Source organism: Oncorhynchus mykiss, chromosome 6 (genome assembly GCF_057628025.1).
Source record: "Oncorhynchus mykiss isolate SJ-2025 chromosome 6, ASM5762802v1, whole genome shotgun sequence".
Taxonomy (NCBI): Eukaryota; Metazoa; Chordata; class Actinopteri; order Salmoniformes; family Salmonidae; genus Oncorhynchus; species Oncorhynchus mykiss.
The window spans coordinates 29,639,991-29,664,654 of NC_143027.1; the positions used below are offsets into that span (position 1 = coordinate 29,639,991).

The window sequence follows — 24,664 nt, forward strand, 5'->3', positions numbered from 1 at the left end:
CAAATGTAACATCTCAAGTGCACTTCTACCATGTTCAAATTAATCTGCAGAGAGTATCATATAGTCTAGAAAGTTATTTTCAATCAATCCCATGTTCTCCATGTCATTAATGGCCCATTCCTCTAATCATTCATTTTTTTATTCAACCTTTACTTAACTAAGCAAGTCAGTTAAGAACAAATTCTTATTTACAATGACAGCCTACCCCGGACAAACCCGCCCCTAACCCAGAAGCTACATATGCTCTAATCTAAATGTGCAGTTCATACTGCTGTGATTGGAGTCTGACTTGGTGTAAAATGTTTTTGGGAGTCGTGTCCAAAATGTGGGGTAAAAAGTCCTTTGAGCAGTTCCAAAAATCTTCATTGGAGCCTGATAAACTACAAGCCGATAAACAGTTCCCTTACTTGAAGCCTATACAGTAGGCCTAATACACACAGCAGAGTTGTGAGGTCATTCATTTTAAGAAAACCACTCTGTATCTTCTCCCCATAGAACAACCCCTACTAATTTCCAGACATAATAAATCCAAGGAAGGGTAAAAAATAGCAAACAAAATGTTCAATAATTCCAAGGTTTGAAGACAACAAATCAGATAGCAACACGAGTGACTGACTTGTATCTCTCTATGACACACACACACACCACACACAGACTTTTCCCAGCACTTACCTGCTGCCCCGTCCGAAGGGGCGATCTTCATGGGGTAGGGGGGTACGTGGGCGGTGTCCGGGCCCCCGTCCTTGCAGGGGCAGGTAAAGGGGATGCGCTCCTGGTTGCAGGCAAACTTTATGAACTTGCAGAGCTCCTCCTGGGTGAACATCTCCAGGGCCGTCCAGAAGACCTCAATGTGCTGGTCTGTCTCCATCAGACCCACCTGGTACATGGTGTGGGCCTACGGAGGGAGAGATAACAGGGGTTCAGGCAAAAAGGGCCAATGATGAGACTCTCCTAGGTAAAGACATTCACTATTACTGCCCTCCAAAAATATAGTGATTTCTTCTCATTACTCTATACCGAGACCAGGGTAAAAAAAATAAAAAGAATTGTAGCACTGGTGAGATATAGCTGACATTGGGCCTATATGAATCCTGCTTACTTTTAAAGCACATCTCCTGAGGAAAATATCAATTTTCCTTTCTTTCTGTGCTACCAAAAGTTTGCATATACTTGTAAAAGTTACCAGCGCTGCACGATATGGGCAAAAAAATAGAACTGATTTTTTTTTAACCAAATATTGCGATTTGATTTGCGATATAGATCAAACACTTGGGTGAACTGTTGAAATCATAGAAATGGAATGCTTATGCTTATTCTAATTCTATGGTTGGTGTTGTTTGGCATGACAACAAATGAAAAAGCCAGATAGGAGGGTAGGAACCAAAGTGTTGGTCAGTGTTTCCCAGGGGGCTCTAAACACATTTGAATAGATTTTGCATTTAGACAAACATTTTAGAATAATCTATCAGATTCAGAACATGCCGTTGCACAAACACACTGATCTACACCACCACCGGTAGCAACCTGTATTAGAGCTAACATTTGCTTTGCACTAGCTAGTACATTTATCTAAATGGCATTTAGTTAGCAATAAGCATTTGTGATTAGTATTATTTTAGGCACATGCCAACTAACAGAGATAGAGAAAACATGTAGATTCATATTTAGAAGCAACTTGGAAAGCAGCATCATTCTCGTTTTGGAAAAATATATTGATTGCATGAATTGACAACATGTTGAGAAAACAAACAGTAAGGAGTAACTGTGCTGGCTGCTTGACTGCCATGGGGCGGGGCTCAGGTTTGTGGCCCGGGAACTGGAAGCAAGCAGCCGTGGGAGGCAGCCTGTCTTTTTTTAGCAGTGTTGCGGCCAAATATTGTTACGCATTGAATTTTTGGGGGACTTTCTGTAAGTCGCACTGGCGTCCCAAAATAAAACTACAGGTCGCACAGCAAAATATTTAGTCACATACGCAACCAAATTGGTCGCACTTTAGAGCCCTGGCTGTGACTATTACTTCTTACTGGTGGATAAGGATGAGGGCAGTGGAGTGTTGATTGGAACGTCCTAGGCTTTCAGAAGGGGGTGTGTACAGCAGATTTGAGGTGGCAGGTGTATGCGTCAGCTACCTTGAGGAACTCCAGGTTGATGTAGGGCAGGCCACAGGTTCGTAGCTCCACCTCCAGGGGGCTGAGCATGGTGAGGAGCTGCAGGGGGATGATGGAGCCCAGGCCCGCTCGCACCGCTGTCATACACTCCACATTCTGAAGCTCCTGCAGACGCAGGCCCCGCACTGCTCGCGCATACACATCCTTATTCTCCCAGCTACACACACACACACACACAGTGTAGAGGGATAGAGGGGTTAAACAGAGATAACACATTCTGTCAAAGTCAGAAAGTACTCTAGACTACATGAGCAAAATTATTTTTAGAGAAGAACTGATGGGTAAAGGGAATCATAGTACATCAACAGAGACCCATGTGAACTGAACATATCGCCTGGCCATAGAGGCAGAATGTCCCTGTACCTGACACTGAGGTTGTGTCCCCCTTGGCACAGCTCCACCTCCTCTCCGGTCATGGTGATGTAGGTGAAGGTGCAGCAGGGCCGGCTGGGGGAGTCGGGGCTTTCTCCTGAGTGGTGCTGGGACGAGATCTCTGCACACAGGGCCTCCAGATCATCCTCCTCACTCACCTGGGGGGCAGAGGGCAAGGGTTGTGTAGAGGTCAATGGAACACTGACCTTGGGGACAAGAGGGGACAGTGGAATGGAGAAACTACAGTCTGGATGTGAACTGTAGAAAGCAGTGACCGTAGGGACAGTATAGAGTTACAGTAGAAAGGGATTGGTCAATAGGCTAGCTACTTGCTGAACCATAGAAAACCTGCTTCACCAGTTCTGATTAGTTGTTTAGATGATTAGATGAAGACTCATCTCTTCAGTGGGTCATATGATTGAGTGTCGTCTGGCCCAGGAGTGTGAAGGTGAACGGAAAGGCTCTGGCGCAACGAACCGCCCTTGCGGTCTCTGCCTGGCCGGTTCCCCTCTTTCCACTGGGATTCTCTGACTCTAACCCTATTACAGGGGCTGAGTCACTGGCTTACTGGTGCTCTTTCATGCCGTCCCTAGTAGGGGTGAGTCACTTGAGTGGGTAGAGTCACTGATGTGATCTGCCTGTCTGGGTTGGCGCCCCCCATTGGGTTGTTCCGTGGCGGAGATCTTTGTGGGCTATACTCGGCCTCGTCTCAGGATGGTAAGTTGGTGGTTGAAGATATCCCTCTAGTGGTGTGGGGGCTGTGCTTTGGCAAAGTGGGTGGGGTTATATCCTTCCTATTTGGCCCTGTCCGGGGGTATCATCGGATGGGGCCACAGTGTCTCCTGAACCCTCCTGTCTCAGCCTCCAGTATTTATGCTGCAGTAGTTTATGTGTCGGGGGGCTAGGGTCAGTTTGTTATAACTGGAGTACTTCTCCGGTCTTATCCGGTGTCCTGTGTGAATTTAAGTATGCTCTCTCTTATTCTCTCTTCCTCTCTCTCGGAGGACCTGAGCCCTAGGACCATGCCTCAGGACTACCTGGCATGATGACTCCTTGCTGTCCCCAGTCCACCTGACCATGCTGCTGCTCCAGTTTCAACTGTTCTGCCCGCAGCTATGGAATCCTGACCAGTTCACCGGATGTGCTACCTGTCCCAGACCTATTATTTGACCATGCTGGTCATTTATGAACATTTTAACATCTTGGCCATGTTCTGTTATAATCTCCACCTGGCACAGCCAGAAGAGGACTGGCCACCCCTCATAGCCTGGTTCCTCTCTAGGTTTCTTCCTAGGTTTTGGCCTTTCCTAGCCAACGTGCTTCAACACCTGCATTGCTTGCTGTTTGGGGTTTTAGGCTGGGTTTCTGTACAGCACTTTGAGATATCAGCTGATGTACGAAGGGCTATATAAATACATTTGATTTGTTTCTGGTCAGAGCTTTCAAAATCACCCGTCCTTTTTCCAGAAAGAGGAGTCACTACATTACACGTATCAATGACACTGCCCATATGACTGTCTATATGACGACTGTCTCTTACACTCTCAATCTTCTTGACGTAGTTGTATGTGAGCAGATCGGCCTCCTGCAGGTCCTGCTCTGGGTCCAGGGGCTCACCCACCAGGCCCTTCCAGAAGGAGCCCAGCAGGTCCAGGGGCAGGGGCACATCTGCCCGGATGGCGATGCCCAACAGCTGGCCAAAGAAGTGCAGCAGCTGCTCCTCCGCATAGCTGATCGGACAGGGCGTCAGAATATACTTCCCCTTTGGAACAAATCGGCACAAAAGCACCACAATCAAGTTAGACCCTTCTAGCCTATCAGTAAAGCTGTGATCATTGCCCATGCAGTGCTCAACTGGTTTGCAATCTAGACATGGTTCATACTCCTAGTATATACTGTGGGGAGCAGGATTAATACAAATGTACACAAACTATTTGGACATTATTTTCTCCCTGGTGTTAAAATGGTGCTGCAACCAGGGCATACTGAGGGAGAAGGCAGATTGGCGTGTCACTACAGTACCTTGTTGCGGTTGGCTGCTACACTGGGACAGGGGAGCAGCAGGGAGAGGGCAGAGCTCTGGAGTTCCTTACACACTTGCCACAGGAAATGACGGAAAGAGCCGCCTGGGGAGACACAGAGGTCAGGGATCAACAGACAATGTTTCACCTGCAGTCTGATCCAAGCGAAAAAAGTTAGGGGAAGAAGGTTAATACTAACTGGTGCCGTGGACCTCCTCTCCAGTGAAGCGGATGTTGAAGGCATAGGTGGGGTCTCCTCCGCTGGCCAGCTTCACACACAGCTGGGACGAGGGCACACAGGCCAGCTGGCGTGCCGCCTGGCAGAAGTAGGTGTTCTCTGATGAAGGGATCTCTCCTGGAGAAGCACACACATCATCAACACTCAAAGTAGAGGGCATAACGTGAATGAACGTAAAACAGGACTCTGGGCTTGCACTATGAGCTCACCTCCTACAATCTCCAGAGGGTCCAGTGTGATCTCGGGGGCAGCGTGGTCTGCAGTCCGCTGTACTGTGGCGTTCAGCACCTGGTTCATCACTATCACTTTGGTATCATAGAACACCAATCCTGCATTGAGATAGGGTGGAGGTAGAATGGGTGGAAGGTAAGCAAGCTTTAATCCAGTTCATATTAGATATTCAAGGTTTAAACAAACACGAAATTCCGAGATCCGACCCAGGACCAGAGCAGGTCTGGGTCATAAATTCTGAATTTTGTCTCGTATTTGGTCTGATATAATTACCATGAGCCTCGGGTATGTGCAAATCAAATTGATTTAACAACTGGACCCAATTGGCCCTGTACTCTGTTAATTTAGTGTTTGTGTGATGAGAACTGCCTAATTATCAGTGTCAGTCAATTGTAATTCAATAAAACATATAGCTTATGCCCAGCTGAAACTGGTTCCGGATGCTCACCTCATGTGTGCCTACTGCTGGGGGGGATAGAAAGAAGACTAAAAGGGGCCTTGGCCTAGGCTACTGTTGATTGCCAAGTGCTTTTTCATTGATGTAAAACTAAAAGTTAGAGTAGAAAGAGTAGAGTGAAAAGAAACCGACAAGGGGAATGTCCTCGGGGACGTTTTAATATTGTAGTGGACAAAGATGAGAAGAATATTGGTGCGGCCAAATGGACTGTGCACAACTCGCAATTCAGGTTTGATGCAATTTTCTACCTTTTATTTATTTTCGTAATTATTGTCAAATGTTTAGTCATTACTATCATCATCATCATCATCATTGTAAATCATTATTATTATAGGCCTATTTAATCATCTAAACCAGTTCTCTAAATAGCCTACGCAAAAAGTGTTTTGTTTCATTTTGCTGAGACATTTGTTGGCTAAATCATGTTCTGTCTTTTTAATCTTGTGCTTTGTATTTAGTTTAAGGTTAAAAGCAGGCTTGTTGTAAAATAAGTAGTAGTAACCTATTGCTGTCATTTGTTAGGTAGGCCTACAGTAAGCAATCGCCGTTGTTGGTTATAGCCGCAATATAGGCCTAGCCTGTTAAAACTTTTTTGAAGGTTTAATTCTGTTGAGACATTTGTTGGCCAAATTAAGTTCCTGTTGTAATGTGTTTGCCGCAATATAATATAATTACCAGTAGGCCCACTATGCTACTCGGATTCAAACCATGAAAAGGAAAAACCAAAAGATGCTAAACTTAATTGAATGCCACAATAAAATAACCTGTTCGTATTATATATAGTTAAGACACTTGGTGAAGGTTTGGTGTGCTATGGCTATCAATAGGCTTAGCTACTGCAGGCCTGTGAAGGCAATGCGTGCGCAACAGCACTCCAACTGACTGACAGTTTCCTTTACTCTAACAAGATAATGCTCATCTTTGGACCCCTTGACGTTTTCCATATTTTGTTAGGTTATAGCTTTATTCTAAAATTTACTAAATAAACGGAAATATTACACTTACATAAGTATTCAGACCTTTTACTGTTGAAGCACCTTTAGCAGCGATTACAGCCTCAAGTCTTCTTGGGTATGTATGACACTACAAGCTTGGCACACCTGTCCCAAAGCCACTCCTGGCTCGTGTTGGCTGTGAGCTTAGGGTCGTTGTCCTGTTGAAGGTGAAACTTCACCCCAGTATGAGGCCCTGAGCGCTCTGGAGAAGGTTTTCATTAAGAATCTCTGTACTTTGCTTCGTTCATCTTTTCCTCGATCCCGACTACTCTCCCAGTCCCTGCCGCTGAAAAACATCCCCACAGCATAATGCTGCCACCACCATGCTTCATGGTCAGAGTCTTTAGGTACCTTTTGGCAAACAAAAGCGGGCTTTCATGTGCCTTTTACTGAAGAGTGGCTTCCGTCTGGCGTACTCTACCATAAAGGCTTTATTTGGCGGAGTGCTGCAGAGATTGTTGTCCTTCTGGAAGGTTCTCCCATCTCCACAGAGGAACGCTAGAGCTCTGCCAGAGTGACTATCGGGTTCTTGGTCACCTCTCTCAACAAGGTCCTTCTCCCTCGATTGTTCAGTTTGGCCGGGCGGCCAGCTTCAGGAAGAGTCTTTGTAGTTATAAACTTCTTCTATTTAAGAATGATGGATGCCACTGTGTTCTTGGGGACCTTCAATGCTGCAGAAATGTTTTGGTACCCTTCCACAGATCTGTGCCTCGACACAATCCTGTCTCGGAGTTCTACGGACAATTCCTTCGACCTCATGGCTTGGTTTTTGCGCTAACATGCACTGTCAACTGTGAGACCTTATATAGACAGGTGTGTGCCTTTCCGAATCATGTCAAATCAATTGAAACAACCACAGGTGGACTCCAAGTTGTAGAAACATCTCAAGGATGATCAATGGAAACAGGATGCACCTGAGCTCAATTCCGAGTCTCATTGCAAAGGGTCTGAATACTTATGTAAATAAGGTATTTAATTTTGTATTTTTTTTGCAATTACAATTGCAAAAAATAATTGAAACCTGTTTTCACTTTGTCATTATGGGTTATTGTGTGTAGATTAACGAGGATTTTAATTTTAATTTATTCCATTTTAGAGTAAGTCTGTAACGTAACAAAATGTGGAAAAACTCAAGGGGTCTAAATAGTTTCAGAAGGTACTGTATGTTCAGCAGTAGTAGCATATCTGAAAAGTATAAAGAAATCTGTCGATGTCGGGAACATAGCGCTGGCATATCTCCATCTGCATTTCAGTCGCTCTAGGGCTATGCGTAAGCATGTCTCCCTTAACCCTTAGCCCCCGTGAAAATCTAACTAACATAAAAAATACCCATCAAAATCTGTCTGTTTAAGCTAGAGATATGTTATTTTTTGCATGGGCCTGCGTCTCAATAAACCGCATCCACCGATATCGACCTTCCGCATCTGCGGTGAAAGGTGGCAGAGCAACTGTAGAGCGGTGTTTGTCAGACCTTGAGACATCTACGAAAATCGGTCTTCTCACAAAATCGCATGTAGCGTCCAAACAGCTTGGACTATTGAAAGTTTGGATTGAAAAACGAGACTCTCAAACACAAGCCTCACAAGACTCGTCTGAAGGTCCCTAGTACCAGTTTAAAGTAATTATGGAAGTATATATGGAGATAGTTTAGAGCCTAAAATATGGGATATTTCTCTTAGATATATGGCAGACACTTCAGAACAAACTTCCTTTAGATTTTTGGGGGGGGACTATCTGTTATTCAATGTGTTTATGTTAGCTAATAGCAGTAATGCCAATGCCAGTAGACCTTAGTGGGTCTTAAAATTCTAAATTAAATAGCAAAATAATCCTTGGTATGACCATCTTAAAACAATTCCATGTTCGCTTAGACCCCCCTCCCCCGGCTTAGACACTAGAGGGTTAATATATATATATATATATATATATATATATATATATATATATATATATATATATATATATATATATATATATATATATATGTTTTTTTTAAATATGAATACCATATAGTGGACACTTATAATGCATGCAATGCCCTGATGCATTTAGTGGTCAGATCTCTGACAGCTGAACAATTATTGTTTTAGGAAAAAAACAATAAGACTAAAGTTTTTAATATGGTACACATCGAAAAAATATTTTTTAAAGACAATTAACTGTGGATATTTTGGCCAATATCGTTTTTTTTTTTTGATGGCGCTGGCAGCACCCAGTTGGAGGTTTCTTTCTCACACCTTTTCTACTCTCAGAGCCGAACAAGCACGGGTCTGTTTTCTGTGGTCCTTTTCGGAACATGTCGGACTGTCCTCTGGTCCATTTGGAACAGCTCTCCATTTAACTTTATTTATTTATTTATGGGTATGGTGGGAAAGCTACGGATCCATTTTGGAACTTTTTGGACACATGAAGACCTCTAGTTCATATGCCCCACCTAGACCCCCAGAGGCAGTCACAATGTAAAACGTTTTAAAGATTTATCAACAGGTCAATGCCCTGGTACAAAACCAGTCCTTAATGACCCACATACAGCACACTGTGTGCCTTTGACCTGACAAAGCTGTGCTGAGAAGTTATTGTTATGTGTGTGTGTCACCTTTGGCCCCACAGAGCAGTGCTGCGATGCTGTTCTGGTAGGTGTGTGTTTGTCTCAGCTCCACCAGCGGCAGGAAGAAACTCTCCAGGGTGTTGTTGAGAGACTGCAGTAGAGCAAAGCGTAGACGCAAGCTCTCCACAGGCACATCTACACACACGCACACGCACATCAGAGAGAAGGGAAATGTGAACACAGCAACACACATACCCATCCACACACCCACCCACTAACCATGTACATGTAAACACACACACTCACAATCTCGTTTACTGACATTCGATACCATACAAACATGTAAACTGATGACGCGGTCTGTCAGTGAGTAGGTCACATACTGAGGAGACAGGCCACGCGTGGATCAGCGATGTCACTGGGGTCCAGGTAGGCCTCGTGGGGGTGCAGCCTGGCAGGTGTGATGGCCAGGTGACCACACAGCCTGTTGATGTACTGAACCAATGCTACGTCCATCTCCAGACTCCACCTCCTACAGGCCTTCTGGGCGTGACGCGTGTCTATACAGGTACACCTGAAAACAGAAGAGAAGGGGAACAGCCACTAGATATGAAAATACCCTCTTCATACATATGTCTTAATCTTACCCCAGCTGACTTTCTCTGATTACGCACTGTACAGTGTAGTAGTGTGATGCAGATAAATATTTTCTTTGAGTACATCATGTGATGTGTTGACGTAACAGTCACAGTGTGTTCCAAGCTCTGAATGTGTACAACCTGCTCCAGTCATGTGTGTTCCGTTCCCCACTCAGCTAGGAATGTGACCTACCATCCCCAGGCTGCCTGCAGGGGCTTGGGGGGGGGGGGGGGGTGATCTACCATAGGCTGACTGCAGGGCCTAGAAGGGGGTGTGTCACCAAGCTCACCTTTCAAAGTGGAGGTCGTAACCGCAGGCCAGAATGGCCCTCCAAACGCTACGGATGTCCTGCTTGGCCCGGTCCACAGCAAACTTATGGAATCCCTCCAGAGTCAGGTACTTCTCCTCTGGGACTATGTCAGAGATAAGAAATATATAAATACATGAATTTGCACATCTATATTATAAACTTGAGGGAAATCTTAACATACCTTAAGGGAACATTTTGACATTCGCCATATGGTTAGTGAGAAAGTCCATATTGCAAATGTACGGTCCCTTACCAGACGTCCGAAAACGTTTGTAAAATTCGTGGACGGCGTCGGGCCGTGCGGCAGGGCCGGATCTACAGGGAAGTCATCAAACGAACTCTCGGACATTCGGTTTCCGTTTTATAAAATAATCACATTTTGGTCATTTTTCCACTGTCCCGATAAATCCCACAAGAGGGCGAATGGAATCATATTGCAAATGTACAAAACATCACGAATCACGACGTGGCCTTATCTCCAAAACGGAAAAGACTTCGAAGACGAAACTTGGTGAGCGTAGGTTTGGCATAATGGGCAGTTGGCCCCGAACAAGATGGCGTCTAGGCCTCAACGGTTTTTGAGTTATGGCCATTTTCTGGGATTAAAGGTCCAAAATGAAAATAGAGCAATAATTTTTCCGCTTCACGTTAAAGTAAAGGAACCTACGGTGTCAATAAAAAAAGAACCAGACATTTATCTATCGTCGTTTAAGAGAAATCGTACAATGTCAAATTGGTGATGTTCAAAAATACTTCTTTTTTTTAAAAAACAGTTACAGATCCAGTTGCAGGGTGTTCATACGAATCTTTTTAAAGTGTGCTGCGGAGCTCTGCGAGATTTCTGTGATTTTCTGAAATAACACACACTCACTAAACCCTCCGTAAATAACTCAGTTCTTAACATAAAGACTTAAAACTCAGGATTCTGTAAAGGCATATCCCAATCAGGATATGAGTTTATTTATAGCTTCCTGTGCCAACCAGAAGTGCCTTAAATGGTGTCATAGTGGCTGTTTTGAAGGGTTAAAATGGTCAGACCTTTTCAAAGCTTCATATGTCTGATTAGGCAACCCCCATGAACTGTAAATCAGTCATGACTCCCATAAAATTTCAAAGAAAATCACACACACACACAGCTTGGCAGGAGGGACCCATTGGGGTGCGTAGAGACAGACAGTGCCTGAAATAGTTACCTTTGTTCGAGCTAAAAAAGAACCGTCAGACCTAGAGTTCTGAAACTTTAGAAACCTGTTCTAGACCTCAGGTCGATAGTGCGTGGTGAGTTAGGTGGTTCTAGAAGGTTCTCGGACCGGGAAACAGCCTCGTACATTTGCAATGACTTCAATTCATTTTGACCATTACGAAAATTACGACATTTAGAAAAGTCTCAGAGACGCAAGACTAGGTGCATTGAAACCGGCTCGGCCCATAGAGACGGACCCCAATGTTTCTGTCCGATAGCTCATTCAAGGACCCCGTAGCAAGGCATGGAAAAAAGTAGATTTTCAGCACTAATTAGGGTCTTGCTCGGGCACCGAATGACCTATCGAGCCGAAACTCGGGATTTGGGGTCGCCTCACATAGGCCTACACATAATGTCTGAACTGGACCCGCAGCTAGAATGTAACTATGTGTTTTACTTTTTATTATGTTTTAAACTGAAGGCGCTGTGAATTATGGGCCTGCTCTGAAATATGTGATAGTTGGCTTCTAAATGAGTTGGAAAAAGTGGGTTTGGTGTCAATTGGTATCAGTTTGGTGTCAGAATGACATCTAATTGACTGATGGACGGTGACTTGCTGGTGACTCTTGTCCATTTGCAATATGTTTAAACAGTGAGGTACCATCACCAAAGTGACATTCTGAAATCAACCCTAACGAGCGATGGAGAGGAACCAGAATCACTGCCCGGCCATCCCGAGTTCATTTTTTTTCACTTTTTCAAAATTTTGCTTTTGGATGTTGAGACTTGCAATATGAAAAACCACGGTGGAGCGCGCTCACCACCTGTTGGATTTTTAAAGTGTTACACCTGGCATTTGCCATATGGCATTTGCAATCAACTTTGAACGAAACGACGCCGAATTGAGTGGTATTGGACACCATGTATATGGTTTGTCCAGTGCCAATGACTTCCCATTCATTTTTGTCCATTTCAGGGGGGTGTTCCCTTACTTGTTGAGGATAGGGGGCAGTATTTTCACTTTAGATGAATTGCGTGCCCATAGTGAACTGCATCCTACTCTGTCCTAGATTGCTAATATATGCATATTAGTATTACTATTGGATAGAAAACACTCTGAAGTTTCTAAAACTGTTTGAATTATGTATGCGAGTATAACAGAACTCATAGGGCAGGCAATCTTCCAAACAAGAAGTGAAATTCTGAATGTGGGTCAAATGAAGTCATCGCCCCTTCCTTTCCAAACAAGATAAGGATCTGGTAGCACTTCCTACGCCTTCCACTAGATGTCCGCATTCAGTAGAACGTGGAATGGAGCTTCTGGTGTGAACTTTGACCGAATGGGAGGGGAAATAGTCACGGTCTTGGCAGAATGCAATTTCCCTGTGGCGCATTTCTCTGTGGGTGCCACCGTCATTCCATTTGGCTGCAGATGAAAACGTATGATCCGGTTGGAGCGTTATTGGGTATATATGAAAATAACATCCTGAAGATTGATTCTCTACTTAGTTTGACCAGTTTATTCGACCTGGAATATATATTTTTGAAGTTTTCGTGCGAGTTGTCCTGGACCAGCGTCAGCTTTTGGGCACGTGAGCTGAAAGTGCTAGCAAATGCCGCTAATTGGACACTAGTATTGGACATTATGGAACAAAACAACAATTTATTGTGGAACTAGGACTCCTTGCACTGTATTCTGATGAAAGATCAGCAAAGGTAAGGGAATATTTATGATGTAATTTCGTATTTCTGTTGACTCCAACATGGCGGCGAAATACTTTTACGTCTGAGCGCTGTCTCAGATTATTGCATGGTAGGCTTTTTTCGTAACGTTTTTTTAAAAATCTGACACAGCGGTTGCATTAGGAACCAGTGTATCTTAAATTATATGTAGAACATGTATCTTTAGTCAAAGTTTATGATGAGTATTTCTGTTATCTGGCGTAGCTTTCTATAATTCCTCCGGATATTTTGGAGGCATTTCTGAACATGGCGTCAATGTAAACCGAGATTTGTGGATATAAATATGCATATTATTATTATAGATTTTCAAAAGGTTAGTGATTCATTTTATCTCTAATCCTGCTTTTGTGACCATCTTTGGCTGGGAAAAAATGGCTGTGTTTTTCCTTTGATTTGGTGGTGGTCTAACATAAATATATGTTGCGTTTTCGCTGTAAAACATTTTAAAAATCGGACATGATGGGTAGATGAACAAGATGTTTATCTTTCATTTGCTGTATTGGACCTGTTAATGTGTGAAAGTTAAATATTTCAAAAGAATATTTTTGAATTCCCTGCGCCACCTTTTCAGCTGAATGGGGGGGGTGGAGTTCCCCTCGGGGATCGCCTTGCCATAACAGGTTTTAATCAACTCAAGTGAGAGATAAATGTAGGTAACATGAGAGGGAACAGAGCGTCAGTACCTTCAGGCTTCTTGGCAGGAGATTTCTCTGTGTCCTTCTCATCAGGCCTGGATTTCTCAGGGGACTTGGGCTTCAGTACACTCTTCTCACTCAGTGCAGTCCTGATAGAGACATGGAAAGAAGTCAGGGACAGAGGCCAATGGAAAATGTCTGTCTAAATGAGTACTGACAAATGTCATGGATGACATGGCAGCATACTGAATGAATCTTGATATGATGATTATGCATAATAAGCCAACTTTAATCACTCTCAATTTTCCTTCTGTAAGTGGATGAAGAAACCACAGGGTATAGTCTTTATTGCAATTCTGTGTTTCTAAATATGAGAAGTTAATTTGAAAAACTCGCTATTTAAGTAACACATTTGAGCGTGGGAAGCGTTGAGAAAAGCATTTTAGGGGGAGTATAATTATTGAAACCCATTACTTTCTGCAATTACAAAGCCTCTAATTTAAAAGTGTGGGTGGAAACTATTTAGGAAAATGGCTTTCAGGGTGGCATTGTGTGTGTGGCGAGGGCTAAAATTCACCTGACGCTGTTGAGCACAGACTTCTCCTTGCTGGGTGGTTTGGTGATGGGTCTCTTGGTGCTCACCACCTTGACGGCATGCTGTTCCTTACCCACCTTGCTGTATTTGTTCTTGTTGGGCTTGGTGGTGCCATATTTACGCAGAATCTGTGGAACATATAGCAATGCTCAGACAAACATGGCTGCAGATGCATATAGATGTGAGTATGTGTGTAATCATGTGGATGAGGCAGGGTCAATTAAGCATATAATATCTATATTTTAAGTTTGTGTGTTCAAGCACTCTCATGGGTGGTGTACCAACCTGCGTCAGTTGGTCCTCCAGCACCTTCTTAGGTGGCCGTATGTGAGTGAAGAAGACATGGAGGAGGTTTCCAGGGGTCTGGGAGTTGATCTGCTCCTTGCTCAGGTAGATGTCTGACACTTTGACAGGCTTGGCTGGCGTGAGGCTCAGCATCTGCTCTGAGTGGACACAACTCTTATAGATGTCTGTCAGTAGGTCTCGCGCACTTGGCACCAACTTGTCCCCTGGTAACACAGGAGGAGAAAAGATGATGACCCCTTTATCGGTATTGGTAGAGTTCAGGTGGTTAAACATAGGTAGAGAGTATACTACTAACAACCTCTGAGAGACTTGTCCAGGAAGTAGTCCTCGAGGGCGGAGCTACCCTGTGTGTCAAACAGGCTTTGGTTGACACTGGAGGCTGTGAGGATCTCCTCATTAGTCAGCTCCATCAGCTCCTCCTCACCCTCCAGGGTGGATAAGCCAATTAAATCACTGCTGTTGAAGAGGCTAGCACGGATCTTCTCCACTTTGGCCCGGGCGCGAACCTACATTCAGCATATGCACAACAGAAGGACATGCAAATCTGTCTCCATCAAAGCTCAAAAAAAGAAACTATAAACAATATATTGCATTTTCAGTGTAAAATGCACTTGCGACCCACCTCTATGACGGCATAGCCCTTAATGGGCCGGGCCAAGATGGCGTTGTTGTCCAGAGAGGTGACTGTGTACATGGAGCCCCCGTCTGAAACAGAGGCTGTTTCTGCACTGTCCAAAGGCTCCCCCAGGCTGCCCAGACTGCCCAGGCTCCCCGTGCTGCACAGGGAGATATCTAGGCTCTCCTGGCTGGACACCGTGTGGGGATCAAGTGGACCCTGCTGTGGGGAGGGGACAGCCGATGCTGCAGCCGCTGGGGTGAGAGGTGGGGCAGCCAGCAGCTCCTGGTCCACAGAGAGTTCACTGGCAGTGCGGGAAACGCCCCCCTGCAAGGAGCTGCAGATGGAGGTCTGGCTTGTGGAGGCCGAGGCTGAGACACTCATGGCTGGAGTCACGCTGCTGGAGCTGTCTGGGCTCTCGTTGCTCGGGAAGGGACGCTCAGGCCCGGGGGCTGCTTTGCCATCCAGAGGGGTGGACACCCCAGCTCCTGCCTTGGACTTTTTGGGCTCGTCCTCCTGCAGGGGGATGAAGATTTCATCCTTGAAGAGCCCCCCGTGGGCGTTGCAGGCCCTGCGGATGGCGCTGCGCACCACAGCCTCCTCCAGGTGGGTGGGGATGCCAGAGAGAACCAGCAGACGGCTGTGAGAGGTAGGTCCCACCAGGGCCTGGCAGGCGTCAGTCACAGCATCATTGGTCACACTCAGCCCCTGGGGGTCCTTGTTGGCCAGGTGACGCAGGATCATGAGCAGGGTGAGGCCACGGTGGAACCACAGCATGTCCTCAGGTTTACTACCGGCCATGTTGAGCAGGGCGCTGTCGCTCTCTGACAGGCGAGCCCCTCCAGCAGAACCCCTCTTCCCTGAGGCCGCCGCCACTGCTGCTGCACGCTCTCGCTTCATCTTCACCTTCTTACGCTTGGAGAGCAGGCTGGGGCTCTGGGGGGTCTGGCCTGGGGAGGAGGAGGAGGATGAGGAGGAGTCGCTGAGGTTAGGGGCACTGGTGGATGACAGAGCTCCCACTCCTGAGCACCCCACGTTGAGGGGGAGGGTGACCTCAGCTACAGCCAGGCACACCTCCATCAGGGCGTGGAAGTAGGTGGAGAACCTGCTCTGCTCGGCCCCCAAGGCCAGGACACCACCACCAGAGGAGCACCCTGCTCCGGCCCCTGCAGCCACCCAGCCCTGGGTCTCCCGGTCGTACAGCTTGCGGAGCTCCGTCTGCAGGGCCATAAGCACGGCCAGGCAGGGGTTGAGCAGCAGGGCGATGGAGCTGGACAGGCCTGCAGGGCTCTTACGCTGCTCCAGGTGGTGAATCTTACGGAAGTGCTCAGCCAGCAGGTGAAAGGAGAGTTCCTTGATGCAGGGTGCCAGATCTGTGGTCCACAGCAGCCCACCTAGAACACCACAGACAGGGAGAGGGGTAAATTAAACTATTTGAAAATGGAGACCAACTTGTTGTCAAGCACAAAACAGGATGCAAAATTAGTCACAAGGGAAATAAAAATAAATGTGCAGACATGTTGGACACCTAAAGCCATGGATGCAGACATTTCAAAGAGAAGAGATTTTCTGGAAGTGTAGCACTTACCCAGCAGCTCCACTACCTGCAGCAGCACAGAGGAGGGCACAGTGTCTAACTCCTCCTCAGAGCACTCACTGCTCTCCCCTAGCTTCCACGTCAGCAGCTGCTCAGCAAACGCCATGGCCAGGGGGAACTCCAGCGGCAGGGAGTGCAGCACCAGCACCGCACCAGGAGGGGGCGACACCCCTGAGAGACAGAGAGAGACGGTAAAACAACCTATTAGAAATACATGGTAATCATGTGAAACAGAAAGAAACCATAAGAACCAGGGCTGTGATGATTATGGAATTTTGGGTTGTGATTCATTGTCATGGAAATGGCCACGGTTATTGTCATAATTTTGTTGCTTGTAATACATCTTTGAAAATGAGCTACGACACACCTAATGAATACAACACAGCTTTGGTGACACCCCAGTTTAAAAAACAAATAGTCTTGACCTTTTGCAACCTTTGGAAATCAAAGCTCGTAAAATTATGACCCACTTTACCCACTTCATGTAAAAATGTAAAACTGCTATTGGGTAAACAATATCTACTTGAATAAGGAGTTGAACCCCCTTCGCCTACAATTGATGTATTAAGATGATTATGTTCCCGGTTATTGTCCATAATTGTCGGTTACACGGTTACGCAATAATTGTGCCAGCCCTAATTAGAACATAGACAAGCTGAAAGAAGCTAATACTGTAAGCCAGGACTAAGGGAGATCAAGCGCTTACCCAGTTTGATGTGCACTTTGTCGGTGGGGATGATGACAGTGGGGTATTGGTTGGTGGTGGGAGGGGGGGTGAGGCCTGTGTTGGAGGGCGAGGCATCCAGAGGGTAGCACACCGCCTCCATTAAATTGAGCTGGCCGTTCCTGCGCACCTTGTGACCCAGGCCATAAACCATGACCCGCGCCCATGGGGCTTTGTACAGGGAGGAGCTAGTGTAGGGGGGGGGGGGGGGGGGGGGGGTAGAGAGGCAGAAAATGGGTTACTGTAAGGCATCTAGGGGCATCAAGGTTAATGGGTTTAACTTAGAACAAAGGTAATTGTGTTAAATTAGCTCACTCTTTACGACAGCCTAGTTGGGTCTCTTTGCAGGAGACGATCACGAAGGCAGCACCTGGGAAGTTGACATCCATGCTGACCTTTGATTCTGATACTGGGAAGTCCTCTGAGATGAACTGCTCTGGTGCATTCTACACAACGGAACAAGGGAAACCAAGATTAACTACGTTAAAAGCAAAATATATTCGTCCCTGGGGAAACATACATTGAGCCACAGAATCGGGAGCTAACCTGTAGGAAGCAGCAGATCTGTTTGGTGAGCTCCAGCAGGCTCTCCTCCCCCTGGTGCAGGGCGCGGGTGATTGCCACGGTGAGCCACTCCCTGATGGGCTGTGCGTTGCCCTGGTAGAACAGGTCTGTGGGAGAGCAGCTCTGGCCCTGCAGGTTGTGGAGTAGAGACTGGGCCAGCAGGATGGAGCTGGAGCTGATGGTGCCATCTGCAGGACAAAGAGAACAACATAGCACACAGATCATGGAAAGAGCTCCTCCAAATCACAACATACACTTAAAAATCTATTTCAGTGTAGACCTTCTTATTCCATTCATTGCTCTAACTTTATTCTATTAAAACCATTATTTTCTGTGGATTATCATCTCATCTGGAGAAAGCCCACTTACCAGGCAGAGGCGGAGCCAGAAGTTGATTGGACAGCAGCTGCAGGTGTTCCAGGGTGATGTCTCGAACGGCTGGGATATGGAAGAGGCGGGTGAAGGTGTGGGGGCTCTTGGGGGCAAAGATGTTAAGTAGAGCCATGCGACAGTAGAGCCTAGCCAGGGCACTCTCACAGCGCAGAAGCTCCCTGAAACACAGCAGGCCACGGAGGACGATTTATAGTTCTTAGCCGTGTTATTTCAGGATGTGTGTAGGAGTGTAAGTGTTAGCGTGTTACCTGTGGATCTGGATGTTACTGCTGTCTAGATTGACAAGGCCATTGGCAGCAGTACGGCGGGATCCAACAGGGGGGCGCTCCAGCATCTCAATGGGATACCAGTACCTCACCAGCACCCCCTCACTGCGCAGGTACGTCTCTACTTGCACCAGCTCATTCACCTGGACATACACACAGTAGAGTGAGAGAGATCATTGACACACTGTCAAAAGAGACAAAGCTCAACTTCTCATCGCTTTGTTTCTATGAACTGTGAAGTTTGGGCGTTCTACACTCACAGAGTCCACGTCCAGAACCACTCCGTGCAGGCCGAACGTTTTCAACATGCCTCGGATGGCAAACTTGGGCAGGGCTGTTCCACCTGTGGTGCTGTTGGTGTTGTTGCTGTCTGGAGAGCGGATGACCACGGTCAAGCCTGAGAAGAGGACACATATGTCAGGCAAAGCCGGGTAACACTAGAGCATATCAGTGTACATAATGATAATGTTTAGACATCTATATTGCTAAAAATAAAATAGTGCTCTTTGTGGACCCGAGTGGCGCAGCAGTCTAAGGCACTGCATCTCAGTGCTTGAGGCATCACTACAGACACCCTGGTTCGATTCCAGGCTGTATCACAACCGGACGTGATAGGGAGTCCCTTAGGGCAGCGCACAATTTGCCCAGCGTAGTCCGGGTTTGGCCGGTGTAGGCCGTCATTGTAAATAAGAATTTGTCTTAACTGACTTGCCTAGTTAAATAAAGGTTGAATAAAGAAACATGTTTAAACCAGCTATCGGGAAGATTCCTGTGTTTACTAATGTATTTCAAGTAAGGGTCAAAGATGGTGTTACATAAAGGCAGGGGTTTTTCTGCCATTGAAATCCTTGGGCGGGCCGCCTACGTCATCTAAGAACAAACCGTGCAAACAGTTTTATTATTTTTTTTACTATTTCAGTGTAAACTTAAACAAGATATAAATTATGTAGAAAAGATAAATGGACCTATATATATTATTTTATAATAAAATATTTGAGAACTAAGAATCACTAAAATAAAAGCTAGACAAATCAGGGAAAATGTAAAATTCCCAAAACAAGGAATTTAGCAGTCTTGACTTTGTTATTAAATTTGAGCAATAAAAAAAAAAGAAACACTGCATTAGTCAAAATGCATAGAATTGCAGCTTTAAAACTGCCACATTTTCTCTATGCTCCATGGAAAAATGTGTAAAACTGCAGGAAAATTGTCTTAAAAATGAAAATAGCTCTCTACACCTCCAAGATGAGGGCCTCTAAAAATGTTCTCTAAAATTCACCCGCCCGTACCGCGCCCCCTGCCACCTAAGTCCCTTTTTGATCCAGAAGAAAAACTGAAATGATTCAATAACTAAGGCCTCTAGCATTGCGTTGGGTGCAGGGGACCTTTGCGGACTTTGTCGATGGTGAACTTGTTGGCCTCCTCCTTGATGTCCTCGATGGTGGGGAGGTAGAGGTCCCGGGGGATGCCCCCGTTCTCTTCATACAGGAACTCCACTGTCTGCCGGGCTATGTCAACCATGCCTGCAAAACATTTACAATAAAAACACCACAAAAAAAACATCAAAAAACATCTTTCACTTTGTTTTAAAAAGGTCAAACAGTGGAGTCAATAGGGACTTGCTCTTTAAAACGGAGCTACAGGGTTTCCCACCTCTTTCACCACCTAGTTTTCAGTGAGTGTCCCAAACATTTCCCACGTTTTGTTGTTTTACAGCCTGAATTTATTGTGATACTGGCCGACACAAGTTGAACAAATGAATACAAAATGAAAAAGCTGAAATGTCTTGAGTCACGAAGTATTCAACCCCTCTGTTATGGCACGCTTAAATAAGTTCAGGAGTAAAAATGTGCTTAACAAGTTACATAATAAGTTGCATGGACTCACCATGTGTGCAATAAGTGTTTAACATGATTTACTATCTCCTCTCTGTACCCCACACATACAAATCATTGTAAGGTACCTCAGTCGAGCAGGGAATTTCAAACACAGATTCAACAACAAAAGACCAGGGAGGTTTTCTAATGTCTCAAAGGTCGGCACCTATTTTTTTATATATATTTTTTCCTTTATTTAACTAGGCAAGTCAGTTAAGAGCAAATTCTTATTTTCAATGACGGCCTAGGAACAGTGGGTTAACTGCCTGTTCAGGGGCAGAATGACAGGTTTGTACCTTATCAGCTCGGGGATATGAACTTGCAACCTTTCGGCCAAATATACATTGGAGTTACCAAGACTAGATTGAATGTTCCTGAGTGACCTAGTTACAGTTTTGATTAAAATTGTCTTGAAAATCCATGGCAAGACTTGAAAATGGCTGTCTAGCAATGATCAACAACCAACTTGACAGAAATTGAATAATACATTTTTTTTTTTAAATGGTACAATCCTGTGTAAAAAGCTTTTAGAGACAAATCCAGAAAGACTGCCAAAGGTGATTCTAACATGTATCGACTCAGGGGTGTGAATACTTACAAAACTGAGATATTTATGTATTTAATTTTCAATAAATCTACAAGATGTAAAAAAATATATATGTTTTCACTTTGTCATTATGGGGTATTGTGTGTAGATGGGTGAGAGGAAAAAAATATTATTATCACCCAGCTGCAGTGCTCCCTTGATCTGGTCCAGACCAGACTTCCTCTCTGCCTCGTTGCGAAAGCGTCGGCGGATGGTGGGGAACACCTTTGTCTCCCAGGCCTTCACCAGCAGGGCATAGTGGTCCTCCTGGGAGGGGGTGGACAGCAGTACATTCATGCCCACTGAAAAATCTGGATACCAAAAAGATAAGGTATTTAACTTTCAACTCACCCTTGGGACATCGTCATCATCTTCGTCATCACTCTCGTCATCAGCAATAGGCGGGGGGTGTGCGTCAGGCCCTGAGGTGACCAGGTTCTCGTAACTCAGTTCCACCTTGTAGTGGCATGATGAGTCACTGTTGTACTCTGTCCCGACAGGGGAGGACAAACAACAAAGCCAGTTCTTACAAACACTACCAACTGGGACGCACACATACACACAGACCAGACAGTGAGGAGGGTGAGGGTTAGCTGTAGTGGGGTTTACCAAACAGCAAACATAACAGAGGACTGAAATAACACCAGGTTAAGTAAAACAATATATTTTAGGTTAAGTGACCGGATGAGACCAGAACATCAAGCACACCAAACCAGGTCAAAGGTTTAAACTAAGACACATTCGTTTGGTGCAGGAAGGGGGAAGGTGATAGGAACATACGTTGCTGGGCAACTGCTACTGCGGCGATCCGACATGGGGGTCCGTGGGAGCCAGAGTCAGATGCCACACTAGCACCCGCATCATTGTCGCTGTCAGATGCCATGGCGAAGGGGAGGGCCTCAAAGTTAGCGCTGATTTCTTCTGCCAAGTCAACACAGAGGTCAGCAGCGTTGCGGTGTGCTTGGCCCTCTGCGTACGCAAACGCCCGGCAACCAAAGTTGGCACGAATCTTTGTGTTCTAAACAAAATACAACACAAACCATGACAAACATAAGCTGCATTCATTGGACTTTAAATCTTGCTTGACATGTCCAGGCATAAAGGCCCACCTTTTTCTGAATGTGCACCAGAGGCCACATGCCCCCTGCTACGTCCTCGAGGTAGGGGCTGAGGCGCTGGCCACAGTAGGTGAAGTAGACCCGCCCTTTAGGGGCCTGGCCGGGGGGTGGAGGGGTGCCCTCTGAGCGCTCCCAGCCAATGCCCGCAACATCCCCTATAGGCAGGAAGAGAATGGTCACCATCCAAGATACATTGAGTTCAAAATCAGATGTTTCACCAATATCTGTTAAATATGCAATACACATTGGTTGGCATAAGTGTAAAAAATAAATAAATAAAAAAGTAAAATGAATGATGGGAAAAATAGGAGGTAGGTGATATTAAGAAATTAGATAAAAAGGACTGTTTCCTATCTCACCAGGAAGTAGGGCCACGTCCAGCCTCACACTCTTCCACTGCAGCAGACTGGAGCCATTATAATGCACAGCCCTACCATTACTGAAAGGGTGAAAAACAGAGACAGAGACAGGGGTAGGATGAAACAGAAAGGAAAGAGAGAAAGGTCAGCACTCAGTCAGAGACAGGGCAGTGGGAAACCTCTGAGATTACAGCTATAAAATGCATATGAACACATACTTGTGAAAGAGGCAGGTGCCAACAGGGTTGGTCCACGCTCCGTCTCGCTTCTCTGCTTCTGTGGCAAAGCCGAAAGACGCAATAGGACCACTGTCATCTTCTGAGTCTCCATAGGAGGCTATCTCTATCTCCCAGTAAAAGGAAGGCGCCTACAGGAAAAAGAGGGAGAGGAATTTTAAGATTCCAAATTAGTCAGCCTGCTTCATAAGCACGCAAAACTGAATTTTCATTCATATAAAACCCAGTGCCATTCCCAAGACATCCAGTTAGCGTAGCGGTGCCCACCTGAACAGGAACAGGTGAGGTGGCATAGATGAAGGTTCCCCTGGGCAAGCCTCCTCCAGCACTGGGGTCGGCCAGGAAGGTGACGGAGGTGAGACGGGATGAGAATATGCAGGCACGCACTGGAGGGAACCCCCTAGATGGACACCACGTCATCTCCTTGGGCTAGGGAGAGGGACAGAGCGGAACAGAGAGAGTTAGGAGACTGGCCCTACAAATCTCAATCGGAATCCCTTCATCAATCAAAAATTCCTAATACGGTTTTATGTCCGTTTTAAAATCAGTAGATCTCAGTAGATAAATGAGTCGAAAGGCTACAGCGACACCCACCTGGCGCCTGTCTGTCTGGAGGGGAGGGGGTGGCGGGCGAGCGCAGTCTCGGTACAGCATCCTCACTCGCTCACACTGTGCTTCAACCATGCCGAGACGCTCCCCTTGCACAACACAGACGCACTGTTACACACAGCAGCCCTACTTCCTTCCACACAATCAATACTACTGTCATATAGGAAAGTAAAGTCATGCTGCATTGCAGAAGTGGTCTCGTAATTGAGCACTATGCTACTGGGTGGTCACTCACCAGGACTGCACTCCTGGGCCACTAGGTTGAGCACCTCCACAGCAGCAGGACACTGCTGAATGAACTCCTCACAGAACGAGCTGTCCTCCAGGAGCTGGGCCATCACCAGACATGCCCTGGAACACACACATTTAACCCTCAATATTAACTAAACAAAACAAATATACAGTGCCTTCAGGAAAGTACTTTTTACACATTTTGTTACATTTCAGCCTTATTCTAAAATGGATTAAATAAAACATTCCTCAGCAATCTACATACAATACCCCTTAATGATGAAGCAAAAACAGGTTAAGAAATTTTGCAAATGTATTAAAAATTTAAAATAGAAATGCCACATTTACATAAGTATTCAGACCCTTTGCTATGAGACTCAGGTGCATCCTGTTGCTATTGACCATCCTTGAAAAGTTTCTACAACTTGGAGTCCACCTGTGGAAATTCAATTGATTGGACATTATTTGGAAAGGCACATACCTGTCTATATAATGTCCCACAGTTAACAGTGCATGTCAGAGCAAAAACCAAGCCATGAGGTCCAAGGAATAGTCCGTAGAACTCCGAGACATGATTGTGTCGAGGCACAGATCTGGGGAAGGGTACCAAAAATGTCTGCAGCATTGAAGGTCCCAAAGATCACAGTGGCACCCATCACCCTCAAATGGAAGAAGTTTGGAACCACCAAGACTCTTCTTGGAGCTGGCCCGCCCGACCAAACTGAGCAATCGGGGGAGAAGGGCCTTGGTCAGGGAGGTGACCAAGAACCCGATGGTCACTCTGATAAAGCTCCAGAGTTCCTCTGTGGAGATGGGAGAACCTTCCAGAAGGACAACCATCTCTGCAGCACTCCACCAATCAGGCCTTTATGGTAGAGTGGCTAGACAGAAGCCACTCCTCAGTAAAAAGGCACATGACAGCCCTCTTGGAGTTTGCCAAAAGGCAGCCAAAAACTCTCAGTCCATGAGAAACAAGATTATCTGGTCTGATGAAACCAAGATTGAACTCTTTGGACTGAATGCCAAGCATCCCGTCTGGAGGAAATC

The 24,664-nt window shown here is 45.7% G+C and overlaps 1 protein-coding gene across 6 annotated transcripts in view; it reads right to left on the reverse strand.

The window, feature by feature from the left end:
- The window catches only part of LOC110525681 (putative E3 ubiquitin-protein ligase HECTD4), a 70,964-nt gene that overhangs the window by 2,637 nt on the left and 43,663 nt on the right, over nucleotides 1-24,664 (reverse strand). For 5 of the 6 annotated variants that reach the window (XR_005052053.2, XM_036979795.2, XM_036979793.2 and 2 more), the window contains exons 43-74: nucleotides 23,622-23,737; nucleotides 23,372-23,475; nucleotides 23,045-23,206; nucleotides 22,760-22,908; nucleotides 22,542-22,621; nucleotides 22,174-22,337; nucleotides 21,845-22,082; nucleotides 21,416-21,552; nucleotides 21,205-21,331; nucleotides 19,987-20,124; nucleotides 18,862-18,998; nucleotides 18,584-18,744; nucleotides 18,312-18,493; nucleotides 17,925-18,130; nucleotides 17,694-17,824; nucleotides 17,361-17,566; nucleotides 16,646-16,825; nucleotides 15,064-16,451; nucleotides 14,740-14,947; nucleotides 14,421-14,644; nucleotides 14,118-14,263; nucleotides 13,589-13,689; nucleotides 9,959-10,082; nucleotides 9,414-9,604; nucleotides 9,079-9,225; nucleotides 5,009-5,128; nucleotides 4,761-4,916; nucleotides 4,563-4,666; nucleotides 4,081-4,302; nucleotides 2,532-2,698; nucleotides 2,130-2,325; nucleotides 673-895 (exon numbers count right to left, since the gene is read on the reverse strand). Coding sequence is in view for 5 of the 6 variants with exons in the window: in XM_036979795.2 (XP_036835690.2) it covers nucleotides 673-895; nucleotides 2,130-2,325; nucleotides 2,532-2,698; nucleotides 4,081-4,302; nucleotides 4,563-4,666; nucleotides 4,761-4,916; nucleotides 5,009-5,128; nucleotides 9,079-9,225; nucleotides 9,414-9,604; nucleotides 9,959-10,082; nucleotides 13,589-13,689; nucleotides 14,118-14,263; nucleotides 14,421-14,644; nucleotides 14,740-14,947; nucleotides 15,064-16,451; nucleotides 16,646-16,825; nucleotides 17,361-17,566; nucleotides 17,694-17,824; nucleotides 17,925-18,130; nucleotides 18,312-18,493; nucleotides 18,584-18,744; nucleotides 18,862-18,998; nucleotides 19,987-20,124; nucleotides 21,205-21,331; nucleotides 21,416-21,552; nucleotides 21,845-22,082; nucleotides 22,174-22,337; nucleotides 22,542-22,621; nucleotides 22,760-22,908; nucleotides 23,045-23,206; nucleotides 23,372-23,475; nucleotides 23,622-23,737 (6,335 nt within the window). In the remaining variant the exon portion in view is untranslated. Of the gene's footprint in view, nucleotides 1-672; nucleotides 896-2,129; nucleotides 2,326-2,531; nucleotides 2,699-4,080; nucleotides 4,303-4,562; nucleotides 4,667-4,760; nucleotides 4,917-5,008; nucleotides 5,129-9,078; nucleotides 9,226-9,413; nucleotides 9,605-9,958; nucleotides 10,083-13,588; nucleotides 13,690-14,117; nucleotides 14,264-14,420; nucleotides 14,645-14,739; nucleotides 14,948-15,063; nucleotides 16,452-16,645; nucleotides 16,826-17,360; nucleotides 17,567-17,693; nucleotides 17,825-17,924; nucleotides 18,131-18,311; nucleotides 18,494-18,583; nucleotides 18,745-18,861; nucleotides 18,999-19,986; nucleotides 20,125-21,204; nucleotides 21,332-21,415; nucleotides 21,553-21,844; nucleotides 22,083-22,173; nucleotides 22,338-22,541; nucleotides 22,622-22,759; nucleotides 22,909-23,044; nucleotides 23,207-23,371; nucleotides 23,476-23,621; nucleotides 23,738-24,664 lie in introns of those variants that run through there. The other variant, XM_090237497.1, reaches the window with a different exon arrangement.